This window comes from Lissotriton vulgaris, chromosome 11 (assembly GCF_964263255.1).
Source record: "Lissotriton vulgaris chromosome 11, aLisVul1.2, whole genome shotgun sequence".
Classification (NCBI taxonomy): Eukaryota; Metazoa; Chordata; class Amphibia; order Caudata; family Salamandridae; genus Lissotriton; species Lissotriton vulgaris.
Window position 1 is genome coordinate 155,948,196 of NC_141699.1, and position 18,708 is coordinate 155,966,903.

At 52.7% G+C, this 18,708-nt stretch overlaps 1 protein-coding gene across 1 annotated transcript in view; it reads right to left on the reverse strand.

The window, feature by feature from the left end:
* LOC147679439 (P2X purinoceptor 7-like) overlaps window positions 1-18,708 on the reverse strand; it is a 512,498-nt gene that overhangs the window by 288,359 nt on the left and 205,431 nt on the right. The window contains exon 4 of the mRNA XM_086943008.1: window positions 18,129-18,201. Coding sequence (XP_086799134.1) covers window positions 18,129-18,201 — 73 coding nt within the window. The remainder of the gene's footprint in view (window positions 1-18,128; window positions 18,202-18,708) is intronic.

Below are 18,708 nucleotides of genomic sequence, written 5' to 3' on the forward strand. Positions count from 1 at the left end.
TCTTCAACATCGTGATGGAACTCTCCAACTCCAGCTCCAACACCAACGACATTCCACCATCGCAAGACCTGTGCGACGCCCTTGCCACCTTCTTCCAGCACAAGATCGCAGACATCCACAACAGCTTCAACAACCAGACCGCCCTGACAGCCACTGAGTCCTCTGACCTTACGGCCACCACCCACATCAATCCCCTGCTCACCTGGACCAACATAAACAACGACAACACCATCAAAATCATGAACACCATCCATTCCGACTCTCCGTCAGACCCATGCCCACACCATATCTTCAACAAAGCCAGCGCCATAGGGGCGCTAGAGGGCGCACTAGCTAATGGCCGCACCTCTGTGAGGCTCTGGCTGCCTGGCCAGCATTATCCTGCTTTAATCCGCTTCCCCTGCAGATGGATGCCTGAAGATTGCACCGCTGCTGGCTACACTCGAGCTGCGGCGCCGGTCCGAATCTGGAGAAGATCCGAAACCCAGGACCCGAGTTGTGGCGCCTTGAAACTACCCCGAGGTGCGCTGCTGAGGAGGGCCGCTGACCGGGACCGGGAGCTGAGCCACTTGAGACCGTGGCTTTACACGAGGCTGCTAGGCCTCGACACCGCGTAACCCGGCCAGAACTGCGGGAGGCCTGCTGGACGACTGCCGTGGACTGGCGGAGGTGAGTCTCGCCCCCCCCCCTGAGAACGCTGCATTGAGGGGGAGGGCTGATCATCGCGCCAGTTCCCCTGCTGCATCGGCGGTTGGACGGGTGTCTGCACCCCTGATCCCGGCGGAGGCCGAGGCGGGCATCCCCGAGGGCGCAACCCTTCACCTGGAGGGCTCACCCCGGACCCGGGCGGGGCTATTGCTGCGCCTACACACGGCGGCCTGGGGCACCACCGGCGATTTCTGACCACTACGAGCGGGGCCCCGCCGGCAGCTACAGCTGGGACATACTCACTCTGCACTCGCCCTCCACTGCTCTTTTCTACCTGAGGTGCTCCTGCTGTGGCGGGCTGCTGTACTGAGCCCCAGGGGGTGGCGACACGCCTGTGGGCGCAAGTGCTCCGGACTGGGCCGGCTCCCAGGTCTGGTGGGGGCTGCATACACCCTGTTAACGGGTCACTGCCTCGGTTTCCCTGGGTCATCACATTGGGAACGACCTACGCGAAGGCTCTGATCTCGGGGACTGGCGGGCCAACCACTCAATGCCACCACTGGGTGCCAACAGCTGGGTCGCCATGGGCAAGAACGATGCCAAGCAACCCAAACTGTCCTTCGAACCTGCAGCTTCAAAGAAACCAACACAAGGTACAAAGGGCGCCGGGAGCTCCTCGGGACAGCCAAGCGCCGAGACCCCTCCTGCGGTCATGACACCTGAGTTGCGCCTGATCATAGAGGAGATGCGTCAGGGCTTCGCGACTGTCGTGGATAAGGTGGATCGGCTGTCCTCCAGGATGGACGGCGTGGTGCAAAAAGTGGAGGTGCACGAAGAACGGTTATCAGAGGCGGAGCGACGCATTTCCACTGCCGAGGACACTGCCGCGACGCACGACACACGCCTCACCCGCATGGATAACATCCTCAGAGTGATAGCGGCGAAGAACCAGGAGTTGGAGGCGAGAAGTAGACGCAATAACATCCGCGTCACGGGGGTTCCGGAGTCCACCAACACTGGGCGCATGGAGGACTATGTCGAACGTATCCTGCAAACGGCTGTGGGCAAGGAGGCCTTCTCGAGCCAATTCATAGTTGAAAGAGCGCACCGCTCCCTGGGCCCGGCCCCCAAGCCAGGAGCACCACCGCGGCCTATCATCGCCCGGTTACTTAACTACCGTGATAGGGACGTTGCCCTTCGAGCTGCTCGCACACACCGGAATTTGTCCTGTGATGGAGTACAGTTTTCACTCTACCCGGATTTCACGCCCATGGTACAGGACCAGAGGAGAAAGTTCCTGGACGTGAAAAAGAAATTGAGGGACATGCAGATCGACTACGCACTTCTGTACCCGGCCCGGCTCCGGGTGACCCATCAGGGCAAACAACACTTCTTCACGAACCCACAGCACGCTGAGGATTACGTAAAAAGGCTTCGCACTGAAAGGAGAGACAGGCGAAACGAGGGAGAGGATGAAGCGGGAGGGAATCCTGCTGAACAGGATGAATGAATCATAACGGCGCCCTCATGATGTTTATGCCACCCGCACCTTATCGCACTGCTGGAGTAGGGGCTGGGCGCTGCTGGCGGTGACATCGGAATCCCCGCCCTGGCTGCTCCGGGGTGGCATTCCCCTTCATCATTTGATTTGGGTACCTACCTTTCTGCGCCGTGGACCCCCAGCAGACTACTGGCCCAGCTGGTGCGCACTACTCCTTTGATTGACTAGTGCTTGGGACGCACGCACTGATGAAAATGCAGGTGACTTTGCGGGTGGCAGTTGGGAAAGGGACGGGTCATTGAAGTTATTGTTGTTTTCTATAATTAGAGGGCTGTGGGTCCGGCGCTGCTGTTTTTTTGTTGAGGCTTATATCTGCAGGACTACTATAAGCCAGGCACCACCCCTTCTTCTCTGTCTTCCCCATATGGTATATGCGGGAGGGGAGGGGAGTGTTGGGGTGAGTGGACGTGTACCTCTGATGCCCCCAGGAGGGGATTCCCCACATGGTTTTACTATGGTTATTGAGTACGGGGTTTGGGAGGGGGGAGGGATCGTAATACTGGCAAGTTTGGGTTGCTTCAGTGGGTTGGGGGAGGACATGGGGAGTGGGGTTTCTGTTACTGTGAACGGAGTGAGGAGGAATGTTCACTTGTTGGGGTGGGGCTTGTTGGGAGAATGAATGAATGTGCGGATGGTAGTCATGGCATGTGTGCTGGGATTGGACGTGTGGGTTGTGTCAGCATGAATGATCAGGAAAACCGACGGTACTGTGCGCTGTGGTTTTTGGTACAGGATGCGGCACCACAGAGTGCCGGGACTCTTTGCACTTATTGGTTACAGGGATGTGATGATGAGCACGGGTGACCATACTTTGAATACTGTGTCTATAATATCCTGGAATGTCAGAGGCCTTAATAACCCGCGGAAATGTAGGAATGTGCTGGGGTACTTAGATAGACACCAGGTGCAAATAGCGCTGCTCCAGGAGACTCACCTTAACCCGCGCTGCATCCCTCGGTTTGCAAACAGATGGGCGACCGTGAGAGAGTTTTCCTCCTATTCCACCTATTCCAGGGGCACTGCCATTTTGATCAATAGACGACTAACGTTCCAAAAGCTGGGTGCTCAAACGGATAGTGAGGGGAGATACGTAATCCTCTGGGGGAGACTGGGCACTGATGTTGTGATGCTCATAAACTGTTACGCACCCAACATCGACACACCTGGGTTCTTCCTGTCACTATGGGGACACGCACTTGAGGTCGAGGCCACACACGTTGTATGGGGGGGGGGACTTTAATCTCGCCTTACACCCGGGGGCGGACAGGTCAGACGGTAGCGGACAGTACAACACGAAAGCCAGAGAAGCGTTGCGGGGCATACTGACGGAAGCGGGTTTGTTGGACAGCTGGAGGCACTTACACCCGGGGGCTAGGGAAGGCACCCACTTCACCACGCATGCACGCTCGTGGGCCAGGATCGATTACTGTTTCGTCTCACGGGGACTGGCTGGTGGCGTCGCCAAGGTGCGACACCTGCCTCGCACATACTCGGATCACTGTCCTGTGCTGACCGTCTTGGAATTGCCTGGATATGCGAGAGTACGCCCACCGTGGCGGCTATTCCCCTCGGCCCTCCTTGACCCGGTATTCAAGCAAGAACTCGGGGAGGAAATTGAGGCCTTCTTCCCTAGGAACAAGGGATCTGTTGCTAAGGTCGAGACGATCTGGGAGGCTTTCAAGGTCACTGTGCGCGGTGTCACAATCTCTAAGAGCTGTGGCGTGTTAAGGGAAATAGTGCGCACGCTGACGGGTATTGAAACGGAACTCAAGGCGTTAGAGGCGGAGATGGTTGGAAACCCTTGCCCTGACCTAGCGATAGCATTCAGAGCCAAGTTATCCAAATTTGAGGGGGAGGCAGCCAGGGAAGCCAAATTCCGTGGCAAGTACTGGACGGCTCGCCGCTATTGCGAAGGAGATAGGCCGGGAAAAGTGTTGGCTATTATAAAGAACAGTGGTCCCTATAACAAGAATTGTTGTGAGCAATGATCATACACTAAATAGGTTGTATGTCTTCTGTCCGTCCGGACAGGTTTTTATTTTGAGTCAGAAAAATAATTTTGATTATTAAAAAATGTCAAGCGGGCACAGCCGTGACCTTCAACATTTACAGGACAACAACAAAAAGGACAGAAATGGAAAAAGCAAAAATTTGTCTGTACATTAGCTTTTCAATGGGACAGACATCAAATTTCAGACCGCACCATTGCAATTATCCATGTTACATACACTTTTTGCATATGGGGTTTATGTGTCGACGTTTCGATGCCTTTTTTAGAATGGGGGCATCATCATCAGGACATTGGATGACATTATTGTTGTCTTAAATATTAGAACCATATCAATTGGCCTTCAGATTTAGGACAGCCGGCGAACCTGTATTTCCGTAATTAGCCTGGCGTTGTGCGCAGAGTGATCTGCAGCTCCGCGGTTCGTTATATGAAACACGCGTCGGTTTAGTCACAGCATTATATGCGGGGATCCGCCGGAATGTACAGTGGTTCCCTGGCGGTATGCGCAGAATGTGCTGCAGTTTCGCAGTTCGTTATATAAAACGCGAGCCGGTTTTGTCACAGCATATTTTAAGGGATCCGCCGAAAGGCACAATGGCTCTTTCGGGATAACTTGGAGGCAGCCGCGGGTCTGGCGAACTGCAGCACATTCTGCGCATACCGCCAGGGAACCACTGTACATTCCGGCGGATCCCCGCATATAATGCTGTGACTAAACCGACGCGTGTTTCATATAACGAACCGCGGAGCTGCAGATCACTCTGCGCACAACGCCAGGCTAATTACGGAAATACAGGTTCGCCGGCTGTCCTAAATCTGAAGGCCAATTGATATGGTTCTAATATTTAAGACAACAATAATGTCATCCAATGTCCTGATGATGATGCCCCCATTCTAAAAAAGGCATCGAAACGTCGACACATAAACCCCATATGCAAAAAGTGTATGTAACATGGATAATTGCAATGGTGCGGTCTGAAATTTGATGTCTGTCCCATTGAAAAGCTAATGTACAGACAAATTTTTGCTTTTTCCATTTCTGTCCTTTTTGTTGTTGTCCTGTAAATGTTGAAGGTCACGGCTGTGCCCGCTTGACATTTTTTAATAATCAAAATTATTTTTCTGACTCAAAATAAAAACCTGTCCGGACGGACAGAAGACATACAACCTATTTAGTGTATGATCATTGCTCACAACAATTCTTGTTATAGGGACCACTGTTCTTTATAATACTTAATGCCCAAGGTCCCTATGTGATACCTTATGGGTTCCCTTGTTTGTTTGACACATGGGAAAAGTGTTGGCGGCACTCACTAGGCACCAGCGATTTGCCACGCACATACTGGAAATCTCTGATGGTGAAGGCAGAACCTGTCAGGACACTAGGGGGATACAGGACACCTTCCTGCAGCATTATAAACGGCTGTATACCACACAGCAGACTGGTGAGGTTGACCTCGGTGGGTTCCTCGATGACATTGCACTGTGTTGGCTGAGTGATAGTGATAGGGCTTTCCTGGGGTGTCCTTTCGAGATTGATGAAATCCGAGAAGCGATCATGTCACTGAGTAACGGCAAAGCCTCGGGGCTGGACGGCCTTCCAGCCGAATTTTATAAATGTTACATAGACATAATCGATTTACAAAAGGGGGTGGTGATGAACAGAGTGTCTGAATTGAGCAGACCACTCTTACCCAGTCCAAAGATCAGGGCTTGATCCATCACCGTTATTTATCTCACTGCCCCATCCCAGCTCAGAACCTGGCTATATGCAAATCAGTCTGTCCCTGGCCCAGTGCATCATGGGAACAGTGCAGACTAAACTACCAAGCCAATTCTTTACCAGAAAGGAGACAAGCTACCGGGGACCGGTTTCTGGCATTTCAGCCGTCTTCGGCCCGGCTTGCTTGAATCCTGATGGAGCAGTGAGAAAGGGACTCATGTCTGAGTATACCCTGCCACACCTATAGTGGCCAAAATCGATTTACAAAAGGGGGTGGTGATGAACAGAGTGTCTGAATTGAGCAGACCACTCTTACCCAGTCCAAAGATCAGGGCTTGATCCATCACCGTTATTTATCTCACTGCCCTTGTTGTAAACATAGACATAATGGCACCAGTGCTGAAGGAGGTGTTTGAGGAGTCGCTGGAGGAGGGGATACTACCGGGCTCTATGAGGGAGGTGGCAATCACTTCGCTGCTTAAGCCGGGGAAGACCCGAAGGATACCGACGCCTACAGGCCCTTATCGCTGCTAAACTGCGATGCAAAGATTCTAGCGAAGGTGCTCGCGACTAGATTATCCCTACTTATGACTACCCTGGTGCTGCCGGATCAATCTGGATTTGTCCCGGGAAGAGCTACGTCCCATAACCTCCGCACCCTGTTCTCCCTCATACCTACCATCTCGCCGGATCTGCCGGTCGCTGCTGTGTTTCTAGACGCCACTAAGGCGTTTGATTCGGTGGAATGGGGCTATCTCCTGGCCATATTAGGCAGGATGGGCTTCCCCCGGATCTTCATTGCCTGGGTGACATTGCTTTATACCTCTCCGGTTGCTAGGGTCATCGTCAACGGAGTGCTGTCATCGCAGATGCCAATCACGAGAGGGACTCGACAGGGCTGCCCCTTGTCGCCCCTGCTTTTTGCCCTAGCTATCGAACCCCTGGCTTGCAGGATCCGGCAGTTGCATAAGGACAGCGCCTTTAATTGCAACCAGAGACAGATTGGCATATCCCTCTATGCGGACGACGTTACCTTGTATGTGCGGCGCCCGCAAGAACACCTCAACCCCCTGTTGAGAGAATTTGTGTTATTTGGTGGCGTCTCCGGCGTGCACATCAATTGGAAGAAGTCGCAGTTCTTCCCCCTTACGCCCTCAGTGGCCCAGTTCCCGCTTAATTACCCGCTGGAGTGGTGTAGTACGGACTTGAAGTACCTGGGAATTGTTGTGTCACTCGCTAAGGAGGACACGGTCCGACTGAACTATGGGGTGGCCATCACCAAATTAGCCGATACTGTCACTCGCTGGTTGGCCCTCCCACTGTCGATGGCGGGAAGAGCCTCCCTGATAAAAATGGTCATCCTCCCGCGCTTCCTATACCTCTTTCAAAATATACCCTATTACCCGGGAGCCTACTTCTTTAAAAGGCTACGGTCTGAACTGCTTCGTCTATTTTGGGGCGGGAAGCAGCCGCGCCTCAGCTGGAAAGTATTGACGCAACCGTATGACAGGGGCGGATTCGACGTGCCCGACTTGGAGGTGTATTACCTCAGTGCTCAGGCTCAACATGCTTACTATTGGATTAACCCCACCCCCTTTATGCCTCAGGTGGCAGCTGAGGACTGGATAGTTCACCCGCTGCCGCTTAAGGGCATGCTGCTGGGCTTGATTGGAGACGTTGAGACGCCTGCCACCACTGTCACCTGTACCATGGACGCTTGGCGAAGAGTGACTAGATTACTGGAAGCCCCCATGCTCTACTCACCGGCGATGCCCCTCTCATATCATCCGAAGTTATCGCTCCTAACGGAAAATGGATTTCATTCCATGTGCAACCGCATCCAACTTCATACCTGGGGGGACTTGTTTCATGAGAAGCAGTTCCGCACTAAGGAGCAGCTCTTTTGTGCTACTCCCCTGACGCCGATGGAGGTGTTTTATTACATCAGGCTCCGTCAGGGTATGAAGGAGATAATTCCTGGCTACCCGGAGGAACCGGGCACGGTCCTGCCGCTGCACGTCATGCTCGTATCGGACGGCAGACACTTGGTGTCGAAGCTATATTCGGCCATTCGAGAGCAACGCCCCCCTGTTCCGTCCAAGGCACGTACTGCCTGGGACTCTGACCTACCCGCTGCACTCACTGATGAACAATGGAGATACTGCTGCTCGGTTACCGCACGAGTCTCCTCTAGTTGTAGACTGAAAATTATCCACTATAAATTTGTGCAGCGGTATTATTATACCCCAGTTCGGAAACTACGATTTCGACTGTCGGATGACGACAGATGTGCGAGGTGCCGTGCAGAGGGCGCAGGTTTCCTCCATTTGGCCTGGGAGTGTGGAGTAATTCAGGAATACTGGGAGCAGGTTCATACTGCGCTTCAGGTGATGATCGGTGGCCCTCTTGCCCTTGAGCCGGTGGTGATGCTGCTGGGATACACCAAAAACGTTCCCAAATCGGATCGCAAGTTTGTCGATCTCGCACTCCTTCTTGCTAAACGGAGAATTGCATGCAGATGAGGAAGAGGGAGGGCACCAAAGTTTAAAGAATGGTTGGACGACCTCAAGTATTGCCAGGACCAACATGGCGTTTATGCGGACCTGATGCCTGCCCGCTGTAGACCCAGTGACTTCTGGTCCCCCTTGCAGGCTTACTGGATGTCCCAAGCTGCCGGCAGCGACTCCTCTGGTGATGACGAGCCGATACCTGGCCCATGAGCGTATAAGTGCACACTACACTGTACTCACCGTTTTGCATTCCGCCCGATAGATTGGCCCTTGACCAGCAGAGCTCCACCTTTCATTATACTTCCATGGTTAGCTCCCTGGGATGCGAAGCGGACCCACATACACTAGGCGCACACCTAACATATTGATACTCCGGGCACCGAGGTTGGGTCACTGGGTGGGGGCTGGGAGACTGCGGACTGGTGACATTACGGACTCCTTTCTCCCTTGCCGGGGGGATACCTGACTACGAGGGTGGGGAGGTCCCCCCCTCTGCTACTTGCACAGCTAGGATGGCGGGGGGATGGATACAGGCACAGTGGCTTATGACTCCGGAACATTGTTGGAATGCATCTATGTTGTCCCTTACCCGGTGTAGATGATATTTGTCCGCTGAATGTACCATAATTGATACTGTACAGGATTATTGATGCTGTTACTGTCATGACTCTGTGATGCACAATGTTAATAAAAAGGTTTAAAAAAAAAAAAAAAAGTATGCATTAGAGCACTTTATTTAAACTGCTAAAATCAATCTGCAGTTTGTCAAGCAAAATAAAATAGTTGCTTAAGTAAAAAAAAAAAAAAAACAAAGCCAGCGCCACTATCGCACCCCATCTCCACAAGGCCATCAACATTTCCTTACCAAGCAAGTCAAAGTTGTCTCGTCCTCCTGCTTCAACACCCTCTGCATGCTCCGTATGATCTACATGTGGATCCCCACTGAAACCAGAAGAACAGTCACCCAGACCCTCGTCAGCAGCAGGCTGGACTACGAAAACGCCCTCTACGCAGGAGCCTCGGCCAAACTCCTGAAACGACTACAACGCATACAGAACGCCTCTGCACGTCTGATCCTGGACATCCCTCACCACAGCACACCCTACCTGAGAGACCTGCACTGGCTTCCCGTCAACATCTACATGGCACCCCTTGCCCAAGTCGCCCGACAGCACGACCTCAACATCATCACCTACGCTGACGAAACCCAGCTGATCATCTCCCTCACTAAAGGCCCTCACACCGCCAAAACCAACCTCCACGAAGGAATGAAGGATGTCGCCGAATGGATGAAGAACAGCCGACTGAAGCTGAACTCAGACAAGATGGAGGTCCTCATCCATGGCCCCCCCTCAGCCTGGGAAGACTCCTGCTGGCCGACAACAATGGGAACAGCACCGACACCCACGGTACAAAAGGGGGTGGTGATGGACGGAGCATCTGAAACAAGCAAACACTCACACCCAGTCAAAAGATCTGGGTTTAATCCATCACCGTTCTTTAGCCCACTCTGCCACCCCAGTTCAGACATGTCCCTTGCTCACTTTGCCACTGGATTCAAGCAAGCCAGGCTGAAGACGGCTGGAATGCCAGAAACCGGTCCCCGGAAGCTTGTTTCCGGTCCAGGGAAGACATGGCTTGGCAGTTCGGGCTGGACTATTCCCATGAGGCACAGGGTCAGACTGATTTGCATATAGCCATGTCTGAACTGGGGTGGCAGAGTGGGCTAAAGAACGGTGATGGATTAAACCCAGATCTTTTGACTGGGTGTGAGTGTTTGATTGATTCAGATGCTCCGTCTATCACCACCCCCATTTGTACCCCTTTTGTCCACCATAAATATGGAAGGGTATGCTCAGACGCAAGTCCCTTGCTCACTTTGCCACTGGATTCAAGCAAGCCGGGCTGAAGACGGCTGGAATGCCAGAAACCGGTCCTCGGAAGCGTATTTCCGGTCCAGGGAAGACATGGCTTGGCAGTTCGGGCTGGACTGTTCCCATGAGGCAAAGGGTCAGACTGATTTGCATATAGCCATGTCTGAACTGGGGTGGCAGAGTGGGCTAAAGAAGGGTGATGGATTAAACCCAGATCTTTTGACTGGGTGTGAGGGTTTGATTGATTCAGATGCTCCGTCCATCACCACCCCCTTTTGTACCGCTTTTGGCCACCATAAGTGTGACAGGGTATGCTCAGACGTGAGTCCCTTGCTCACTTTGCCACTGGATTCAAGCAAGCCGGGCGGAAGACGGCTGGAATGCCAGAAACCGGTCCTCGGAAGCTTGTTTCCGGTCCAGGGAAGACATGGCTTGGCAGTTCGGGCTGGACTGTTCCCATGAGGCACAGGGTCAGACTGATTTGCATATAGCCATGTCTGAACTGGGGTGGCAGAGTGGGCTAAAGAACGGTGATGGATTAAACCCAGATCTTTTGACTGGGTGTGAGTGTTTGATTGATTCAGATGCTCCGTCCATCACCACCCCCATTTGTACCGCTTTTGGCCGCCATAAGTGTGGCAGGGTATGCTCAGACGTGAGTCCCTTGCTCACTTTGCCACTGGATTCAAGCAAGCCGGGCTGAAGATGGCTGGAATGCCAGAAACTGGTCCTCGGAAGCTTGTTTCCGGTCCAGGGAAGACATGGCTTGGCAGTTCGGGCTGGACTGTTCCCATGAGGCACAGGGTCAGACTGATTTGCATATAGCCATGTCTGAACTGGGGTGGCAGAGTGGGCTAAAGAACGGTGATGGATTAAACCCAGATCTTTTGACTGGGTGTGAGTGTTTGATTGATTCAGATGCTCCGTCCATCACCACCCCCTTTTGTACTGCTTTTGGCTGCCATAAGTGTGGCAGGGTATGCTCAGACGTGAGTCCCTTGCCCACTTTGCCACTGGATTCAAGCAAGCCGGGCTGAAGACGGCTGGAATGCCAGAAACCGGTCCTCGGAAGCTTGTTTCCGGTCAAGGGAAGACATGGCTTCGCAGTTCGGGCTGGACTGTTCCCATGAAGCACAGGGTCAGACTGATTTGCATATAGCCATGTCTGAACTGGGGTGGCAGAGTGGGCTAAAGAACGGTGATGGATTAAACCCAGATCTTTTGACTGGGTGTGAGTGTTTGATTGATTCAAATGCTCCGTCCATCACCACCCCCTTTTGTACCGCTTTTGGCCGCCATAAGTATGGCAGGGTATGCTCAGACGTGAGTCCCTTGCTCACTTTGCCACTGGATTCAAGCAAGCCGGGCTGAAGACGGCTGGAATGCCAGAAACCGGTCCTCGGAAGCTTGTTTCCGGTCCAGGGAAGACATGGCTTGGCAGTTTGGGATGGACTGTTCCCATGAGGCACAGGGTCAGACTGAATTACATATAGCCATGTCTGAACTGGGGGGGCAGAGTGGGCTAAAGAACGGTGATGGATTAAACCCAGATCTTTTGACTGGGTGTGAGTGTTTGATTGATTCAGATGCTCCGTCCATCACCACCCCCTTTTGTACCGCTTTTGGCCGCCATAAGTGTGGCAGGGTATGCTCAGACGTGAGTCCCTTGCTCACTTTGCCACTGGATTCAAGCAAGCCGGGCTGAAGACTGCCAGAAACCGGTCCTCGGAAGCTTGTTTCCGGTCCAGGGAAGACATGGCTTGGCAGTTCGGGCTGGACTGTTCCCATGAGGCACAGGGTCAGACTGATTTGCATATAGCCATGTCTGAACTGGGGTGGCAGAGTGGGCTAAAGAAGGGTGATGGATTAAACCCAGATCTTTTGACTGGGTGTGAGTGTTTGATTGATTCAGATGCTCCGTCCATCACCACCCCCTTTTTTACCGCTTTTGGCCACCATAAGTGTGGCAGGGTATGCTCAGACGTGAGTCCCTTGGTCACTTTGCCACTGGATTCAAGCAAGCCAGGCTGAAGACGGCTGGAATGCCAGAAACCGGTCCTCGGAAGCTTGTTTCCGGTCCAGGGAAGACATGGCTTGGCAGTTCGGGCTGGACTGTTCCCACGAGGCACAGGGTCAAACCGATTTGCATATAGCCATGTCTGAACTGGGGTGACAGAGTGGGCTAAAGAACGGTGATGGATTAAACCCAGATCTTTTGACTGGGTGTGAGTGTTTGATTGATTCAAATGCTCCGTCCATCACCACCCCCTTTTGTACCGCTTTTGGCCGCCATAAGTGTGGCAGGGTATGCTCAGACGTGAGTCCCTTGCTCACTTTGCCACTGGATTCAAGCAAGCCGGGCTGAAGATGGCTGGAATGCCAGAAACCGGTCCTCGGAAGCTTGTTTCCGGTCCAGGGAAGACATGGCTTGGCAGTTCGGGCTGGACTGTTCCCATGAGGCACAGGGTAATAATGTAATGTAATGATGATACTTGTAAAGCGCACTGTTACCCCATCTCGGGGTGTCCTGGCGCTGAAGACCGCTGGGGAACCCGTCCTGGCTTTCCCTGTGAGATGGTCCCTTCTGGGTATCTCCAAGGTGAAACCAGGCATCCCCGGCGTCTGTGGGGGGCCGTTGTAGAGATGAGGCAAGCTTAATGTCCAGAGTTGCCGAGTGTGATCCCTGGTTAGAGTAGGCACCGAGGCGAGAATTATCGAGTCCGTTGACCCTGGTCCACGACCCTGCTGTGTTGGGAATTGAACCCTGGTCCCGGGCCGTTCTCTGCTTCCGGGTCTGCCGCCTCTAACCAGTGAGCCACACCACTCCACAAGACTGATTTGCATATAGCCATGTCTGAACTGGGGTGGCAGAGTGGGCTAAAGAAGGGTGATGGATTAAACCCAGATCTTTTGACTGGGTGTGAGTGTTTGATTGATTCAGATGCTCCGTCCATCACCACCCCCTTTTGTACCGCTTTTGGCCACCATAAGTGTGGCAGGGTATGCTCAGACGTGAGTCCCTTGCTCACTTTGCCACTGGATTCAAGCAAGCCGGGCGGAAGACGGCTGGAATGCCAGAAACCGGTCCTCGGAAGCTTGTTTCCGGTCCAGGGAAGACATGGCTTGGCAGTTCGGGCTGGACTGTTCCTATGAGGCACAGGGTCAGACTGATTTGCATATAGCCATGTCTGAGCTGGGGTGGCAGAGTGGGCTAAAGAACGGTGATGGATTAAACCCAGATCTTTTGACTGGGTGTGAGTGTTTGATTGATTCAGATGCTCCGTCCATCACCACCCCCATTTGTACCGCTTTTGGCCGCCATAAGTGTGGCAGGGTATGCTCAGACGTGAGTCCCTTGCTCACTTTGCCACTGGATTCAAGCAAGCCGGGCTGAAGACGGCTGGAATGCCAGAAACTGGTCCTCGGAAGCTTGTTTCCGGTCCAGGGAAGACATGGCTTGGCAGTTCGGGCTGGACTGTTCCCATGAGGCACAGGGTCAGACTGATTTGCATATAGCCATGTCTGAACTGGGGTGGCAGAGTGGGCTAAAGAACGGTGATGGATTAAACCCAGATCTTTTGACTGGGTGTGAGTGTTTGATTGATTCAAATGCTCCGTCCATCACCACCCCCTTTTGTACCGCTTTTGGCCGCCATAAGTGTGGCAGGGTATGCTCAGACGTGAGTCCCTTGCTCACTTTGCCACTGGATTCAAGCAAGCCGGGCTGAAGATGGCTGGAATGCCAGAAACCGGTCCTCGGAAGCTTGTTTCCGGTCCAGGGAAGACATGGCTTGGCAGTTCGGGCTGGACTGTTCCCATGAGGCACAGGGTAATAATGTAATGTAATGATGATACTTGTAAAGCGCACTGTTACCCCATCTCGGGGTGTCCTGGCGCTCAAGACCGCTGGGGAACCCGTCCTGGCTTTCCCTGTGAGATGGTCCCTTCTGGGTATCTCCAAGGTGAAACCAGGCATCCCCGGCGTCTGTGGGGGGCCGTTGTAGAGATGAGGCAAGCTTAATGTCCAGAGTTGCCGAGTGTGATCCCTGGTTAGAGTAGGCACCGAGGCAAGAATTATCGAGTCCGTTGACCCTGGTCCACGACCCTGCCGCGTCGGGAATTGAACCCTGGTCCCGGGCCGTTCTCTGCTTCCGGGTCTGCCGCCTCTAACCAGTGAGCCACACCACTCCACAAGACTGATTTGCATATAGCCATGTCTGAACTGGGGTGGCAGAGTGGGCTAAAGAAGGGTGATGGATTAAACCCAGATCTTTTGACTAGGTGTGAGTGTTTGATTGATTCAGATGCTCCGTCCATCACCACCCCCTTTTGTACCGCTTTTGGCCACCATAAGTGTGGCAGGGTATGCTCAGACGTGAGTCCTTTGCTCACTTTGCCACTGGATTCAAGCAAGCCGGGCGGAAGACGGCTGGAATGCCAGAAACCGGTCCTCGGAAGCTTGTTTCCGGTCGAGGGAAGACATGGCTTGGCAGTTCGGGCTGGACTGTTCCCATGAGGCACAGGGTCAGACTGATTTGCATATAGCCATGTCTGAACTGGGGTGGCAGAGTGGGCTGAAGAACGGTGATGGATTAAACCCAGATCTTTTGACTGGGTGTGAGTGTTTGATTGATTCAGATGCTCCGTCCATCACCACCCCCATTTGTACCGCTTTTGGCCGCCATAAGTGTGGCAGGGTATGCTCAGACGTGAGTCCCTTGCTCACTTTGCCACTGGATTCAAGCAAGCCGGGCTGAAGACGGCTGGAATGCCAGAAACCGGTCCTCGGAAGCTTGTTTCCGGTCCAGGGAAGACATGGCTTGGCAGTTCGGGCTGGACTGTTCCCATGAGGCACAGGGTCAGACTGATTTGCATATAGCCATGTCTGAACTGGGGTGGCAGAGTGGGCTAAAGAACGGTGATGGATTAAACCCAGATCTTTTGACTGGGTGTGAGTGTTTGATTGATTCAGATGCTCCGTCCATCACCACCCCCTTTTGTAATGTAAAACGGAGACACGATCCCTGTAGTTCAGAAGGTGAAACAGAAAAAGTCTGGGATTAGCATCAGGCATAGGTCTGCACGTTAAAACTCGTGGGCAAGCTCAATCTAGAAGAAGGGAGAGAGCGCGGCATTAGGCAGAAGGGTAAAGATCCAATTCTCAGTATAGGTTACAGCATCTTGACCCTCTATTCCTTCTGGAAGACCAACCCCTTGTATATTATTCCTTCTAGAGCGGCCCTTCGTGTCTTCCGATCTGCAATCCAGGATGTGCACATGGTTCACTAGGGTCTGCACCAAGGCCGTTGTTTCACAAGTTGTTGGTTGAAGTTCAGCCAGTGTATGTTCAAAAACATTCACCTTGACTGCTAGTTTACGATGATCTGCATGTAGCAGAGTGAAATCTGCCATCACTTTGTCGATTCTGCTCTTGAGTTACGTGTGTCTGCTCAAGGGTGTGTCGATATTTTCCACAGCTTGTATGACATGGACCATTTTGGCACCAAAAGACACATCAGAAGCGGGCGATCCATCCCCCTATTTGGTCGCCAGATACCGCTTTAGGGCTGAGCAGGATGGGTCGTCGCAGGTTGGGCCCCAGAGCACAGGTGACACATGGCCAACTGGTGGGCACTGGGCGTCCGAGTGGCCAGCGTCTGGTAAGGCGAGTTCAATGGCCCTGTCTCTAGGCATGTCTAAAGGTTGGTTTGCGATCTGCCAATCTAGTCATTTCGCAAGCTACCACGCTGGACCATCAGGGGGCCTAGGGATTATAATTGTGCTGAGTGTTTAAGTATAACCAGTTCTTCAGCGAATTGCTGCAGGGCAGGGCTGTGGGCACAAGAGACCAGCCCCAGTTCTGGGCAGGTGTGCAATGCAGTGCCAGGGGCAGTGCACCAGGCCACAGCACCACACCAAAGCCAGTGGCGGTGGCCTAGGCCCAGGTCCACTCCAGTGCTCCTGCCTGTGTGTGCAGACCCAGCTGTGTCCTCACCAAATGTTTGTAGCGGTATATAGGGCCTGTATGTATGTATGGTGCCTTAACTGGAATGGCAGGGAAAGTGCTGGGGCGGGGGTCTGGCCAGGTGCAGAGGCTCAGCACAGTGCCTACTACCATCCCTCACGTGGTCCGGCCTAGGCCCGATATGGCCCCCAGGCTCACAGCTGGGAGCGTGTTCAGTGGAGAGGGGTGCACAGGCAAGAGAGCAGCAACACCGGTCCTCCCGGCTCACTCAGTAGTGACGGTCTGGCCAGGCGGCATTCAGTTCCCTCCCAGGTAATCTGAGGTTGGTCTGGGCCATGTGTCTTTGCGCCTATGTGTCACCAGCAGATGCCTCGCTAGGCAGCTATATCACACTACAGCTGGAGTTGGGGCCCTGGGTCCGATTCCACCCCTGCCTGCGTGCTTATCTCCGGCAGCGGCCCACCGAGGGCCAGAGACGGCATCCAGTGTCTTCCAAATAGGATTTCGCAGCTATAGGTGCGGGGAGAGATGCAGGAGCAGGGCCGGGCAAGGTGTGCGGGCTCAGCGCATCGACGTTCACCTCTCACTTCACAGCCGAGCATAGACCTGACATGACCTCCGGGCTCTCAGTCAGGACCACATCCGGGAGAGGGCGTGCAGGTAGAAGAGTGGCAGCACCATTATTCCTGGCTCACCTGATAGTGACGGTTTCACTCATCAACAGTTCGCTCCCTCGGGGGGCCTTGCTGGTGTTGCAAATGTATCCTCCAGGCAGAGCGGTCCCAACAATGGAGTCAACCCGGCTAGAGGCGGGTATCAATCCCGCCGGCCCAGTCAGTGATCACAGCAATTGTTGTGGCAGGTGTGTTTTCAGGCCAGCAGGGGGCAGTCAGTGCCATCTGCCAGTTCACCCCAGCACTGCCAGGCACCATGGCTGCAGCTCCGAGCAGCCCGCCTCCATACTGGTGTAGGCCCCAGTCGGGTTGCACCCCAGGATCTGCAGGGGCAATCAGTTCAGGAAACACCAGCAGAAGGTGGATGGGGCAGGTTTGGTCAGGATTCATGGTGGATAAAAACCCTTTAAGGGGTAGGTGCACAGAGCATCTCAAGAGTGCATCCGCCATCTTGGCTTCATGGGTGTGGCAGCATTTAATGATGGAATATAAACTTTGTGGGTGTATGAACATGGCTCGGTGTCTATTTAATTGGGGCTGTCAGCATGTACTGGTAGCTGTGTAGGTACATGATGTTTAGCGAGTTGGCATTTTAAACTCATTTCATCATCAACTAGGCAGCAACCTCCAACAACCCCCCTTTCTGGTATTAAAAAGAAAATCAACTACTATGGTGATCAAAACAACACACAAAGCCTTAACATGGTAAGCCTGGAATCCAAGGGAAGTGAAAAGGAGAAGACCAAAAAACAGAACTCAGATTGCACACCCTGAATCGGGAATTATACCCTGCCTCAGATCTCAATTCTTGACCCGTCGCTGCTCCACCACAGAAAGGATCTAAAAGCCTCTTTCTTCCAGAAATACCTCATTCATCATTCACACACCTACCTGGAATCACACTTGTTGACAACATATGAAAAAACCCCAATTTCTGACCACACTGTTAACATCAAAACTGCCTCTACTGACAGGCACTGTGCTCCACTGCTCTTGAACTACACTAAGATACTATAGGTTACGACAACTATATGTACAGATGCATCATACGTAAGTGGACATGTCCTAATGTCAATCCCAGCAACTAAGACTGCATTAAATCAAAGGGCACCAACCCTAATGTGTGCATGCATTTGAAAGATGCATAGCTATAGGCACATACCATTACTCTGCGGGGCTGCATGACCTTTCGCGCACATTTCATCCGTAGAGCACACTGTTCTGGAAGTTGGATACTGAAAAACAGAAAATTATAGAAAGTATTTTAAATCCTGTAATTCAGAAAGAAGATTTGCCTCTTCAAAGTTCACCAAAGCCCTATGATATAGGTACCTGTTTATTGCCGGACACTTCTAAAGATCTTGAATGGCATGCTTAGGGCCCTGCCCACTATTTTATGCTCGGGTGCCCCCAGCTATGCTTGTACTATAGACGTATACTATAGACGCACCACCACAAACACACAACGGCTTGAAGACACCTGGATGTAGAGGGGAAACAACTTACCAACTTTCCCAGTTATGAAAGCAATCTTCTTCCCAATCCCACTTTTAATAATAGTGTACATATACAATTTTCAGCTGGAAATTCTTGGCATTGTTTATTTTGAACAAAGAATGCTGGTCTTCACCTAAGCTTATCTAAACCACATGTTATTGTTCATTGCACAATTCAGCGCTCATTAGGAGTGGCCTGTGGTGGATGTGATGTTTATCACACCTGATAAAATTTGACACCGAAGT